The sequence below is a fragment of the Chenopodium quinoa genome, unplaced genomic scaffold, assembly GCF_001683475.1.
Source record: "Chenopodium quinoa cultivar QQ74 unplaced genomic scaffold, ASM168347v1, whole genome shotgun sequence".
Classification (NCBI taxonomy): Eukaryota; Viridiplantae; Streptophyta; class Magnoliopsida; order Caryophyllales; family Amaranthaceae; genus Chenopodium; species Chenopodium quinoa.
The window spans coordinates 1,471,084-1,486,127 of NW_018742484.1; the positions used below are offsets into that span (position 1 = coordinate 1,471,084).

General features: G+C 37.5%; 2 protein-coding genes across 3 annotated transcripts; one reads left to right on the forward strand and one right to left on the reverse strand.

Moving 5' to 3' along the window:
* Position 1: 1 nt before the first annotated feature.
* LOC110719342 lies at positions 2 to 3,533 on the forward strand. 2 transcript variants are annotated; one of them, XM_021898255.1, is made up of 4 exons: positions 2 to 548; positions 964 to 2,545; positions 2,634 to 2,896; positions 3,057 to 3,220. In XM_021898255.1, exons 2-4 carry the CDS (start codon positions 966 to 968, stop codon positions 3,125 to 3,127), a joined length of 1,914 nt encoding a protein of 637 aa, XP_021753947.1. In that variant the 5' UTR covers positions 2 to 548; positions 964 to 965; the 3' UTR covers positions 3,128 to 3,220. The 2 variants fall into 2 exon arrangements, with proteins under 2 accessions (XP_021753947.1, XP_021753946.1); XM_021898254.1 differs by having other exon boundaries at positions 196 to 548; positions 2,634 to 3,533.
* A 960-nt stretch (positions 3,534 to 4,493) lies between these two features.
* On the reverse strand, positions 4,494 to 5,784 carry LOC110719732. The gene is made up of 5 exons (XM_021898722.1): positions 5,538 to 5,784; positions 5,329 to 5,426; positions 5,053 to 5,194; positions 4,750 to 4,949; positions 4,494 to 4,553 (listed from the first exon to the last, which is right to left on the reverse strand). Exons 1-5 carry the CDS (start codon positions 5,782 to 5,784, stop codon positions 4,494 to 4,496), a joined length of 747 nt encoding a protein of 248 aa, XP_021754414.1.
* Between the last annotated feature and the right edge of the window lie 9,260 nt (positions 5,785 to 15,044).

Below are 15,044 nucleotides of genomic sequence, written 5' to 3' on the forward strand. Positions count from 1 at the left end.
GACACGCCACCTGACAGGAGAGTCCGAGTCGACACGCGTGTCGGACACGGACACGGGTGGGACACGGGGCGACACGTGTCCGACACGCAGAAAATCGTGTCCGTTTTTTTTTTTTAAATTTTGATACTTGGACACGGACCGTGTCACCCCAAGACACGGCCCGTTTTGTATTGGACACGCGAAATACAATACCCTCACTGACTCATGCTCCGCCTCTCCCAACTTCCCAAGTCTCAAACTCTCAATCCTCTCATTCTCTCACTAACTCATACCCTAAGTACTTTGTAGCTCGTCGTCGTCGCCCGTCAGTCGTCACCGCCGGCCGTCGGTCTCACAACCGCTGTCACATTCAAACGTCTGTCTCTGATCTGCTAGCTGCGTCTCTCACCGAGTCACCGTTCGTTGCTGTTTAGGCTTGTCACCTGCTGCTCGTGCTAGGCTGCTAGCCTTCTCTCACCGTTGTTCGTCCTCAGCCACCGCCCACCAGGCCACCAGTCTCCAGCTCACTGTCGTCTGTCGCCTGTCGTCCGTCGCGCGTCAGCCACCAGGTATGGTTCTGAGGTTCTCTACTTTGTTTTTTTTTTTTTTAAATTCAATTAATTTTCTAATTTTCGATTGCTCCTTCATGTATACATTCAATTAATTTTCTGAAATTCAATTGCTCCTTCATGTATACATTCAATTAATTTTCTGAAATTCAATTGCTCCTTCATGTATACATTCAATTAATTTAACTTTAACTTGATTAGAATCAGGAACAAGCGTGCATAATTGATCCTTCATGTATACATCCTGTATACTGTAATGAAAATGAAGAACTGAAAATTTGATTTTTGATACTTTGATGTATACTGTATAGTTGGCTAGTTGCTGGACTTGTTGGACTTGTTTAATTAAACTTTAATGCATTTGATATAAGCATGAAAAACTGAAATTGTATTGTTGTCTTGTTGAAATTCTCAGGAATGTCTTCTAGTTCCTCTGCTTCATGCAATGTCAGTGGTAGTAGTAATTCATCTGAGTCTATGAAAGACCCCTACCCTTTGTGGAAGTTTGTTGTTAAGGGTGATAAAATATCGGGTGGTGGAGGAAATTATAATTGGAAATGTAACTTTTGCGGCGAAGTTAAAAATGGTTCATACACTAGAGTGAAAGCTCATTTGCTAGGTGAACAAGGGAAAGGGATTCAAACTTGTAATAAAGTGAAAATTGATGACCTTGCTAAACTAAGATCGCTTCATCGTGAATCCGAGGATTATAAAAAATCTTTGTTACCAAAAGTTCCACCTTTTTCAAATGAACCCATATCTTCTCACACATCAACTGAAGCTACATCAATGAGACTAGGTTCATTTGATAATGTAAAGAAGAGGAAATCAAAAAATACAATTTCTGATGCTTTTAATGTGAAATCTCGTGACCACTTGGATTCTGAAATTGCTAGAATGTTTTACACAGGGGGGTTGCCTTTTAATCTTGCTAGAAACCCTTACTATGTTAGTTCATATACAATGGCTTCCAATTCTAATCTCTCTGGTTATAAGCCTCCCGGATACAACAAACTTAGAACAACTTTGCTTTGTAAAGAGACAGAAAATGTGGATAGGTTATTACAACCTATGAAAGCCACATGGAAAACAAAAGGTGTTAGCATTGTTAGTGATGGGTGGAGTGATCCACAAAGAAGGCCTTTGATTAACATTATGATTGCTTCTGAAACGGGTCCTATGTTTATGAAAGCTATTGATTGCTCGGGTGAGATTAAGGACAAAGATTTCATTGCTACCTTACTAAGTGAGGTGATTGATGAAATTGGAGATCAAAATGTTGTTCAAATAATCACAGATAATGCAAGTAATTGTAAGGCTGCAGGGGAATTGGTTGAGGGTAGGTATCCTCATATATATTGGACACCATGTGTTGTTCATACACTTAATCTTGCAATGAAAAGCATCTGTGCAGCTAAGAATGTGTTGAATAATGTTGAAGTATATGATGAATGTAATTGGATAACGGAAGTTCATGCAGATGCCTTGTTCATTAAAAATTACATAATGAATCATTCGATGAGGCTTTCAATGTTCAATAAGTTTTCGCCATTAAAACTACTTTGCATTGCCGACACTCGTTTTGCTTCAATTGTGTGCATGCTTAAAAGGTTGAAACTCCTTAAAACATCACTTCAATCAATGGTTATTAGTGAGAATTGGTCCTTATACAAGGATGATCGACGCGGGCAAGCCTCACATGTAAGGGAAAAGATTTTGGATGAAATATGGTGGGAAAAAGTTGATTACATTCTTGATTTTACACGCCCAATCTATGAGATGATTAGGGTTTGTGACACCGACAAATCTTCCTTGCATTTGGTTTATGAAAGATGGGACATTATGGTTCAAAAGGTGAAAGATGCCATCTACAAGAAAGAGGGTAAACTAGATTATGAACAATCTACCTTCTTTAATGTAGTTAAAGGGATTCTTAGTAGTCGTTGGAGTAAGGGTAGTACTCCACTTCATTCATTAGCACATTCTTTGAATCCAAGGTAAGTTTTACTTATTTAATTCATCTTTATTTATTTTTCCTTGTTTTTTATTTAATTTCTTATGGCTATTCTTATTTTGTTGTTAAAGATTTTACACGGAAGAATGGCTTAATGAGGTCCCGGGACGAGTTGCTCCAAATGCCGACAATGAAATTTCCACACAAAGATTACAATGCTTTCGAAGGCTTTTCCAAAGTCCCGATGAAAGATTCAAGATCAACACGGAATTTGCAATATTCTCACAAAAATCAGAGGGGATCTTTCTCAACATTGATTGCATGCATGATATGGCTTTGATGGATGCTAAAAATTGGTGGGCAACTTATGGTTCCCAAGTGCCTATGCTTCAAGGTTTGGCTTATAAGCTATTAGGTCAACCTTCTTCCTCTTCTTGTAGTGAAAGGAATTGGAGCACCTATAAGTTTATTCATTCTTGCACTAGAAATAAGCTTACTCCTAAACGTGCTCAAGACTTGGTATACATTCATAACAACCTTCGATTACTTTCTAGGAGAAGTGAAGAATACACTAAGGGGAGATCTAAGTTGTGGGATGTGGGTGGAGATGAGCATGACAACCTAGGAGAGGTTGGTATTCTAGAGATGGCCGAGCTCTCACTTGATGAACCCGAGATGGAGAATATGATTTTTGATGATGTACTTGGTGATGGTGAAGAATGAAACTATTAGTACTTTTGTTTATTTTATTTATGATTTGTAAAACTATTATTAAGACATGTATTTGGTTTGATGGTTTCTTGATATGTATGAGACTACGTTCGTACACTTTGTTTATTTACTTGTTTTAACAAAATTGTGTGTTTTGAGGCTAATTATTTAGTGTTTTATTGAATAGGTTGTCAAATTCTCATTTTTTTGATATATTATATGCCTTGTTATATGCCGTACCCGTGTCCCCTATTTCAGGATTGCCGTTTTCCCGTGTCCGTATCGTGTCCGTGTCCGTGTCCGTGTCGGTATCCGTGCAACATAGGTTGTAACACTTTCTTATTTGATAAGGATTTATTACTATTTGATTAATTATCTCTCCTATTAACCTCATTTTCACAAATATTTTATTACTTCTTTCTCCTACTAATCCAACTTACATTACTTTTTGAGAAATTCTACATTATAACCCTCTAATTTTGCATTTTCTACGTTGTGCCCCATCTTTTTTAAAGTTATACATTGTAACCCTCAGGTATAATTAGTAATCATATGGTGACCTTATCGTTATCCCGCCGTTAACAAATTCCGTTATGTTATTTAAACACCGTTAGTGGGGCCCACTCTCCACTTATTAATATTTTTTATTGATTTGTGTATTGATAAATGTTTCGTTAAAGGTGTTGAGGGCCATTTTGGTCCTTATAGATCCAAATTGAGCACAAATTTGGCAAAAAAATACGTAAATGTCTCGTTTTGTGTATCATAAAATGTCTAGATTTGCGTGTTATTGTTTTTTTAGCCGCAGAAATTGTCAAGTAAGATTTAAGGTCATTTTAGTTCTAAAGGAATCAAATTTAGCTCAAAGCCGGCAAAAAAAATATAATTGTCGCATTATTTTTTATTTTTTTTGGGTAAGTAAGAATATATTAATATGGCAAAAAGTTGTACAAAGACAACGGGGCATACCCCTGAGACTTAGAACCCAACTAGGCCTAAGAACACTAAACTACAACTACAAAACTGCAACTACATTACACGCCCAATTTGAGCCTATGAAACCATTTGCAATCCTTTACAAGCCATTTTCTATTTATTAATCTCTGTACCCTCCAAACTATATCTGTTTTAACCTTCGTTGCTACACCTTTAGGTCGACACACTGCCTTCTAACAGAAAACTACATTCTTGACATGCCATATATGATAGACTAAAGCAGCTAGAACTGCATACCCTACCTGCCTTTGTTTTCCAGCTTGAAACCTCTTGCCCCAAATTTTCTATGCTCTCTGAATTTCTGCAGCAGGGATGCTGGTCATTCTCAACCATTGTAGTATGTACTGCAAGCAAAGCCTGGTGTAAGAACAACTGAAAACCAGATTTCTTTCTGTCTCTATTTCATTCCCACACAACAAGCAAATCTCCTCATTACACACTCCAAGGCTGATACTCTATGTGTGAGTGGGTTCTCATTCTTTCCTAGACATCAATTCAGGTGATGAAAGAGTGTTTTGGAACATTCAACTTGTTTCATACCCACTTTGTCCAGTGGCATCTAATTTGCTCACCTTCTCTCAGCCATTTGTAGCATTTTGCAATCAAGTACTTGCCACTTTCCCAGCTTTTATTCTCAAAACTAGCTTTCAATCTATCCTTGACCCTACATAACATCTTCCATCCCCAACTAGCATTGGTGGGGGCATTATAAGCCCACCAATTATCTTCTTTGATGTAGACTGAGTGAACCCACTCACACATAGAGTATCAGCCTTAAGAGCTACATCTGCCAAACATACTTTCCCAAGGCAGTTGTATTCCATGCAATATAGTCTCTAATACCTAGACTTCCCTCTTTCTTAGGTTTACAAGCCCAATTCCAAGCCACTAGAGGGCTCTTAGACATAGAAGCCTGACTATTCCATAAGAAAGCTCTACATAATTGAACAATCCTCATCATCACAGTCTTAGGTAAGAGCATAGCCTATGCCCAATAAGTGTGAATACTCATAAGCACAACATTAACCAGACAGTTCTAGAAGCATAAGAGAGATGCTTGCTAGACAAGCAGTGAATTCTTCTGGTAATCTTATCAATAAGAGGGTCATACTCACATACTTTCAATCTCCTAGTATTTAGAGGCACACCCAAATAATGAAAGGGAAACACTCCCTCTACAAACCCATGCTTAGCCATAACAACATGTTGAACACTTTCTGGTACATTACCAAATTAAACAGCAGTTTTCTCACTATTAGCATGTAAACCAAAGACTTTAGAAAAAGTGTACAGAGCCTTCATAGCAAGATCAATATATAAGCTATCACCTCTACTGAAGATCATCAGATCATCTGCAAAGACCAGGTGATTAAGCTTAAGATCAGCACACCTCTGATGATACCTGAACTCCTTTTTCTCACCAATTTTCTTCATCAGTCTTGTTAGGTATTCCATGGCTAAAACAAAAGGCAGAGGTGACATAGGATCACCCTGCCTAATACCATTTTTAGCTTGAAAAAACCCATGCAAGCTCTCATTCAGCATGACAGAGAAAGCTGGAGTTGTGACATACATCATGATCCACCCAATGAATCTCTCAGGGATCGGAACTTAAGAGCTATTAAAAGCTCTCTAAGAAACTGCCATCCCACTGAATCATACGCCTTCTTGAGATCAACCTTAATAGTACACTTTGGAGCAGAATTCTTGCACTTGTAATATTTGAGCATATCTTGGCAAACTAAAATATTATCAAGGATAGATCTGCCTGAAACAAAAGCACCTTGCACCATATCCGCCAAGGAGTGCAACACCTCTTTCATTCTGCAACAAATCATTCTAGAAATGATCTTATAAACCACATTGCAAAATGTAATTGGTCTGTATTGAGTCACCTTTGCAACCTGTTCTACCTTAGGGATCAAAGTTAAAGTAGTGCAGGTAAGCTGTTTTAACAGCTTCCCATTCTAACAAGGGGACGATGAAGGTTTCCTTGCTTTCTATGGTATATGGCGAGAAAAAGCGGCTCACCTTGCCCAAAGGCCACCCGAACTCAAGTTAGTACAAAAATTCATTGACAATTGTCATGAAAAGTCCAACAAGCATCTACGCTACCTTGGTCTAGACACTTTTCAAAAAGACTATTGCGTGGCCACTAGGATTGAAGATGATCTTGCCAAAGAAAAGGCAAGCAAGCCTTATCATCATCAACCTAAAAACAACTAAAAGAAGGGGAATGGTAACACTTCATCGTATATTGATGTTTTTGCAACGTCCACACAATATAATAATAACGATCCTCGAAAAAGATGGACAGGAGAAAGAACATTCACTCAATTCCCTTTAGCTTATAAAGAATTGTTAGAAAAATTAAATGAAAAAGGATTACTCTCACCAACTGGGCCAACACCTCCTCCTACCGTAGAAAGAAGAAATCTTCAATGGGATGGTAATGCTTATTGTACTTATCATAAGGGTGTTGGGCATGATACTGAATGTTGCTTTGTTTTGAAACACAATATTTAAGATCTAGTAGACGATGGGAAAATTCCCACGCCTAAGCCTAATAATAATGTTTCCACATTAGGAATATTTTATATCGATGAGGACCACGTGAGGAGTGATGAGTTAAATCCTTTGGATTACATCACTCCCATGGGGAAACCTCTAACCACAACACTCATAGGGGCAACTAATGAAGTGTGTGGATTATGGGACGACGACTTTAAAGACCTATATGTCTCAAAATATGCCGTCGTCCCACCTTCCCCTTGTCTCCAAGTTAAAACAAGTGGAGCGCTTGATTGGGATCATTTTTTGGGAAAATCGTAAGATTTGTCCAACCTTTCCTTAGATGAACAATGGCATCAAGCACAACTCATGGAACATTTAGAAATGGAGGCACATTCAACGCCTGTAGAAGAAAATTGGTTCACGTGTACTAAGACTAATCCAAACGAGATTGATCACCTAACTCGTTCTGGGCGAGTCTATCAAACACAACCAAGTGGATCTTCAACCAATCAAGGCAAAATCAAAATCCAATACCGCCTCCACTTAAGGTAGAAGATCCATTGGTCAAACAACTTCGTCAATCTAAGGCAAATGTTAGCATTTGGGAACTCCTAAGTACCTTTAAGGAACATAGGAATTCTTTAATGAATGCTCTAACTGCTTTGTTTGTAAGTACAGACACAGCTCTCCAGGATCTTGTTAGCTTTCTTACTAGCGAAAAATCCAACAAATTAATCATCTTTACTAGTGATGATTTGCCATCAAAAGGCACCCCTCCCAATAATGCATTATATCTAATTATGGGGTGCAAGGGATACAACATCCCTTTTACTTTAGTTGACAATGTGTCCGCTGTCAATGTGTGCCCATTACGAACTGCAAAATATCTAGGCCTAGACCCAGAAAAATATTTTCATGCAACAACACAAAGCATTAGGGCCTACGATAATTCAAGGAGATTGGTGTGTGGAACTGTTAAGCTACCAATTACCACAAGCCCAATACATAAGATGGTTGAATTCCATGTCATGGACATAAAACCTACATTCAACCTTCTTCTTGGACGTCCTTGGATACATAAACTTGGAGCAATACCGTCTTCGCTCCATCAAATGATTAGGTTGAACTATCAAGGTCATCCTATGATTATACATGCTTCTCCTCTAAAAGTCGCAATAAAAGATCAATCTCTTTTAGAGATAAATCATGAAAATGATGAAGAAGATATGTGGGGATTCGCCGCAGAGGCTATCTGCACATTAGAAATGGATGAAGATCTTGAAGTACCTTTCAAACTTGATCCATATTCCACCCCATTAGTAAACAACATCTTATTCAAGAGTAGTTACTTTCCTGGGATGCCTTTGGGAATAGGAATGAAGAAATCTATCTTACTTCCTATCCGAAACAAAAGCTTCTCCTTTGGATTGGGATATAAACCAACTAAGGAAGAACTCGAAGCTCACGATGCCAAAGTAAGGGCACATAGGAGAAACTATAAGAAAGGGATAGTTTCCTTACTTCCATCTTACAATCAAACCCCTAATGGGCAATTCATTAGGGAGGGGGAAAATTACTCATGCTACGACTTTCCAGAACCACTAGTTCTTGAAGGTATCAAGAAGCCTGGATTCGAGATTTTTCACGATTGCTACTTCTTGAATGATGACTTAAACATCACTCAATCAAAACACCCAACTCCAGGGTGCTATGATAGGCAAGCCTTTAACTTGCTATTTGGAATAGAGCAAAACCATGTTGCTATCATAACCAATCAAAATGCCATCTAAGATGAAGCTTTCGACCCAATCTCATTGATCACCCCTCTCAATAATACTTTCGAGCGTGGATGGAGAAAGACCTTCAAGTGGACTAACCACAAGGGTGACAAGCTAGAAATCACCACAGGCGAAGGACAAATGTTTGAAGAATCCGACTACGAGTCTAATTTAGATTTTAAGGAAGCTGAGAATTTAGGCCTTGTGGCCATTACTGAGTCTTTAATTTCTAGTTCTAAGGACGAGGATCCCAAAAAGGATTCCTCTCTTGATGTACTTTCTTTTGATTTCAATAATATGAGCTTTATTTCCGAGTATATGCCTTCTCTTGAATCTTTTGAATGCTACAATAATCAATCTAACGAGGATGATGACATCAATAAATTGATTGAATTAATGAATGAACGAGAACAAAAGAATCCTGTGATAGAAGAAACTGAAACGATCAATATAGGAACAGATGAAAATAAGAAAGAAGTCAAAGTTGGTTTAACCTTAAATCCGGAAGAGCAATCGAATCTCATATCGACGCTTAAAGAATTCGAAGACGTGTTTTCTTGGTCATACAAGGACATGCTTGGAATAAATAGGGAAATTGTGGAACATACCATTCCCTTGAACCCTATGTCTAAACCAGTAAAACAAAAACTTCGACGAATGAAACCCGACGTTGCTTTAAAAATAAAAGAAGAAGTACAAAAACAGTTGGACGCAGGTTTCATTCGCGTATGTAATTACTCAGAATGGGTAGCGAACATCGTCCCAATCCTTAAAAAGGATGGACGAGTTCACATGTGTGTCGACTTTAGGGGTCTCAACAAAGCTAGTCCCAAAGACGATTTCCCTCTACCACATATTGATATAATGGTGGATAATACGGCTGAACATGTGATGTTATCCTTCATGGATGGATACGCAGGATACAACTAAATTCTTATGGCAAAAGAAGATGAAAAAAAGATATGCTTTATTACCCCTCAGGGTACTTATTGCTACACAGTCATGCCATTTGGTCTTAAAAATGCAGGAGCTACGTACCAAAGAACGGCTACGACTCTCTTGCATGATATGATACATAAAGAAATAGAGGTATATGTGGATGATATGATCGTAAATTCCAAAGATAGAATGGGTTATGTAAGAGCTTTACACAAATTCTTTACTCGAATAAAAGAGTACAAGATGAGATTGAATTCACAAAAATGTGCTTTCGGAGTAACTTCTGACAAGTTACTCAGATACGTAGTAAGCACACGTGGCGTTGAGATCGATCCCTCAAAAATAAAGGCAATTATTGACATGCCTCCCCCTCAAACATAAAAACAAATTAGGGGGTTTCTTGGCAAATTTCAGTACATTAGTCGATTAATTAGTAAGTTGACAATGACTTGTGAACAAATATTCAAAAAATTGAAAAAGAAGAAAAACATGAATGGGACAACCAATGCCAAGAGGCCTTTGAGAAAGTAAAAACTATCTCAGCCTCCAGTTTTAGCACTACCAGTACCCAAACTACCTCTTAGACTTTATATCACTATCACGGACACGGCCATAGGACCATGCTCGCACAAGAGGTAGATAAAGTAGAACGTGCAATATACTATATAAGTAAAAAGTTTATTCAATATGAAATAAGATATAGCACTTTAGAAAAAAACGTGTTTAGCTTTAGTGTGGGCAACTAAAAAATTACGTTATTATATGCTTCCCCACACCACTCATGTGATTTCTCAACACAATCCAATAAAGTATTTGTTTGAACAACCACCCATACAAGGAAAAATATCCAAGTGGTTGGTGATTTTGGCCGAATTCGACCTCAAATATATTCCTAAAAAATCAATAAAAGGAAAGGTAATATCCGATTTTCTGGCACAACATCCCATTCTAACAAGTCGTGAAGAAACCACTCAGCTTCCGGATGAAGAAATTCTCATGACACAAGATGACAAGTGTTATTCATAAGTCCAGAGGGAGCACATACTCCAATCTCTGCCAAATTAGACTTTGAGACTACTAATAATGCTGCGGAATGTGAAGCGTGCAGTGTTAGATTAGAAGCAACAGCTAGCATAGGTGTGCAAAAATTAGAGGTATATGGAGATTCCAGTTTAATAATAAATCATATACTCAAAAAATGGAAAATAAAAAACTCCACAATGATGTTATACCAAGCACACCTAGAGCAACTCATCGAGCAATTTGATTATATCGATTTTAAATATCTCCCAAGGGACGAAAATCAATTTTTCGATGCGCTAGCAAAATTAGCCTCAATGATCAACATTCCTGATCATTTAAATATGATGTCATTATGCGTTGAAAGGAGAGATGAACCAGCTTATTGCAACGCAATAGAGGAATTGAATGACATTGAAAGGGAAAGCCCCTGGTATGATCATATCCTCCAATATATTACTCATGGCATATATCCTGAAAATACTTCATCTAAAGACCAACGCGCCTTGAGAACGCTCGCAGCCTATTATGGGATGGTTAATGGTCGATTGTGTAAAAAAGGGGCGAATGGTCAAAGCTTATTATGTATAGACCAACTTGAGACCACACGCCTTATGGAGGATACTCACAAAGGTGTTTGTGGACCTCACAAGAATGGAAAAATGCTCACAAAAATAATTTTACGTTTAGGGTACTTTTGGTCCACAATGGAACATGATTGCATCCAATATGTCAAGAAATGTCCAGAGTGCCAAATGTTTGCTAACTTACAACACCTTCCACCATCCGAACTATATAATCTCACTTCCCCTTGGCCATTCTCAACTTGGGGAATTGACATTATAGGTAAAATTTCTCCAACAGGAACGGGAGGACACGATTACGTATTAGTAGCCATCGACTACTTCACTAAGTGGATCGAGGCCGTCTCATACGTTAATATGACTTCTAAACATGTCGCAAAGTTTCTCGAACGAAACATATTTTGTAGATATGGAGTTCCACACGAACTAATTAGTGACTAGGGATCTCAATTCAAAGCAGAAGTTGAATCCCTCTTGGCTCGTTACAAAGTAAAACATCACCATTCTTCCCCATATCGACCTCAAATGAATGGAGCAGTAGAATCGGCAAACAAGAACATAACAATCATCATTAAGAAAATGGTAGAACATTATAAAGACTTGCCGAATAAACTACACTTTGCTCTTTGGGGTTATAGAACGTCCATACGAACATCATAAATAGGGGTAACCTCATACTCCTTAGTTTTCGGCATGGACGCAGTTCAACCAATTGAACTGGAAATACCATCCCTACGCATCGTAATCAAAAGTAAGCTACCGGAAGCTGAATGGGTGCGAGCTAGGTATGAAGAGATTTTATTCCTCGATGAACGCCGGTTAAAAGCTTTGCATCATGTACAAGTCTACCAACAACGCATTGCACAACATTTTAACAAACGGGTATGGCCCCATAATATTAAAGAAGGTGACTTTGTACTAAAAGAGGTTAGAGGTCCTTCAACTGATCCAAGAGGGAAATTCAAGCCCAATTGAATAGGACCGTACCGCGTAATTGAAATTCTATCAAGAGGGGCAGTTAGATTAAATGGATATTGGTGGCGACGAAATTTGTTAGCTAATAAACATTGATCGCCTTAAAAAATATTACATATAAATTCCGGATAAACTCGTTCAAACAAATATTCTAAATCAAATTTTATAGCATTCAAATAAATCTAAGTGTTATAAATTTTACCGAACTGCACGGTAAAATTCATAACACTTGGGGGGGGGGGGTAGACCAAAAAAAATTAATAAAAATCTCTTGCTAAAGTATTTTAAATTTTACCGAACTCCACGGTAAAATTCATAACACTTGGGGGGGTAGACCAAAAATAAATGTGTCAATCGAAACGAGTCATTATTCAAGTGTTCGATTTTTTTCGAACTCCAAGAAAAATTCTTCACACTGGGGGGGGGAGTTAAAAAAGATATTAAAAAAATAAAAATTTCACTCGTTTCAAATCTTGGTCGAAAAACTAACACTCGCAGCACAGGTGCCACGCACAACTCATAAGGTTTGCCAGGCTGCCACGCGCAACTGAATTAGTTGCACGCAGTAGCACGCGCAACCCCTGAGGTTGCGCGCGCCACCTGATGACGAATAGCGAACTTAAAGTTTTACGCTTGAAGAAAATTGATTACGATTTTTACTAGCGATAAAACAAAGGGGTATTCAATTCTTATATATATATTCGGAAAACAAAATTAAACTTTGATTTTAACTATTAAACAAAGTTTGACTAATTTTTCATTTAATTCCTAAAAGTAGGATTAATATATATGTGTGTGTGTGTGTGTGTGTGTTAAAGTTTATTTGTTGATTATTTATCTATGAATTATTTTATGTACGATTTTTAGATAATATGGTTGGAGGGAATAGCTTTACACTTTTTATATTTAAGTTTATAGTCGTTGGAGCACATGCTACGTGCCCCCCCCCCCAACGGTAAGATATGTAAGTTTCGTGGTTGTGATCGTGTTTCGTAGTTTGGAGTGTTATTAGCATATGATGATTAGGGGATCTTATTTGTGTGGTAGTCACTAACTTGTTTTTAAGTTCATCAGATCTCTTCTTCCTTCATATATACCCTCTCTCTTATATTTCTTCCTCGTCTTATCTCATTTCCCTTTTCTATTCATCCTTGCTTTCTTTTACCTGCTTGTTTCTTTTTTCTCCTTCCTATCCACTCTTCTTGTATAGTTTGAGCGGTTTAGTAAGCCTCCCTCTCTCTTTCTCTTTCTCTCCTGACCCTTCTTTCTTTCCCGACTTATCTCTCTCTTAATCACTCTATCTCCGTCCCACTATCTCTTAATTTCTCTATTTCTTTCTCTTCTGACCCTTATCTCTCTCTTTTTCTCCCAGCCTCTCTTTCTCCCTCTCCTCTTGGCTCATCTCTCTCTATCCCGACCCTTCTCTCTCTTTCTCACCCTTCTCTCTAGATCCATCTCTCTCTCGTCACACTCCCTTCCTCTTTTCCTCTCTCATTCTCTCTCTCTCCTCCTACTCCCTCCTTCTTTTCTTCTCTCTCTCTCCTCCTCCCACTCCTTCCCTTTTTTCCTCTCTCTCTCCTCCTCCTCCCACTCCCTCCTTTTCTTCCTCTCTTCTCCTCCTTCCATCCTTCTTCATTCTCTCTCTTAAAAGATATTTATTACTATGGTTATATAAACATTTTTTAAAAAAATATTGACTTGTGAATCTAGCATGATTCTACTATAAGTTTGAACGTTTTATTCCAAAAGTGCTACAAATTAGTTACGTTTTCATAATTTTCACAAAACCACATTCGTTAACGAATAACATTTATTGAAAGAATCGAGGTTTGTCCAAATCTAATTGTCGATTTCTATTCCCTCTTTCTTGGTCACTCTGCTTCTCTATTCCTTTAGCTTTCATTTTCTTTCATTTATGTTTTATAGTTTTGAGTATTATAGAAAGTTTCTGAAATGTATTTTCATCTCCTTAATTACATTCTAAAAAGTTTTTCTTTCTCCTTCCTTTCTTTATTTCCTCAAACTCTCTTTGTCTCTTTCTCGGTCTCTCTATCCCCTTTCTCCTTCCTCCTTTTTAATGGCCTCCGGACGGTAAGGTATGTAAGCTTCATGGCTGTGATTGTATTTCGTAGTTTGGGGTATTATTAACATACTAATTAGGGGAGCTTAATTTAATGTATTGTAAAATTAGTTTGTTGTATCGTCAAAAGGTAAGTAGTTGGACTTTTGGAATCAGCAAGTTATTTTGTCTATAGGTAATATGCTGTTGACTATGCATGATAGAAATCTTGGAAAGGATCTTTGAATAGGCATTGGAGTTCTATAAAGGTAAGGAAAGTTATGTCTTATACATTTAAGGCAACATTGACTTCAATAGCACCAACCCTATAGGTTGGGTGCAGATAATAACACAACCTTGATTGGGTGCACTCTACATCACAAAATATTAAGTTTGGTGCAGAAAATGTCATATATGACGTCAAATGCCGGAGTTTCTGCTAGAAAATTGTGATTTTATTATTTTATGTTATGAAATATTATATTGTATGGATATCCATTATCCTCCTTTATCATTTCTGAATGTTCTAAATCTAGGGTTTATTGTTATCTAAGCAAACCCTAGTTATATTGTACATATATATATCCCCACTCTATGGAATTATATAGACTGATCGATTCTCCCTAAAAATTCTCTCTCATTTTATTTATTTTTAATTGAATTTTCTGGGTTAGCTGGGTGAAATTTCTGTAATTATTTTTATGTTTGCTGCGATTATTGTTGCAATATGATTTTCGTATATACCTTGATATTTATTGTCGGCATAGTTCCAATCGAATCAATTTTTTTAATTGATTTTATCGGATTTCGATTGGCTTTTGTGGTATTTCGATTGGCATAATTATTAGTTTACATATTAGATTTTGTCAAGTAAATTCTTGTTTTGATTTAGATCTTATGTTTTCTAAGCTTCTAAACTCAAATTTTTTGTGCTTGTTGGTTAATTCATGTGCAAGAGATCGATTT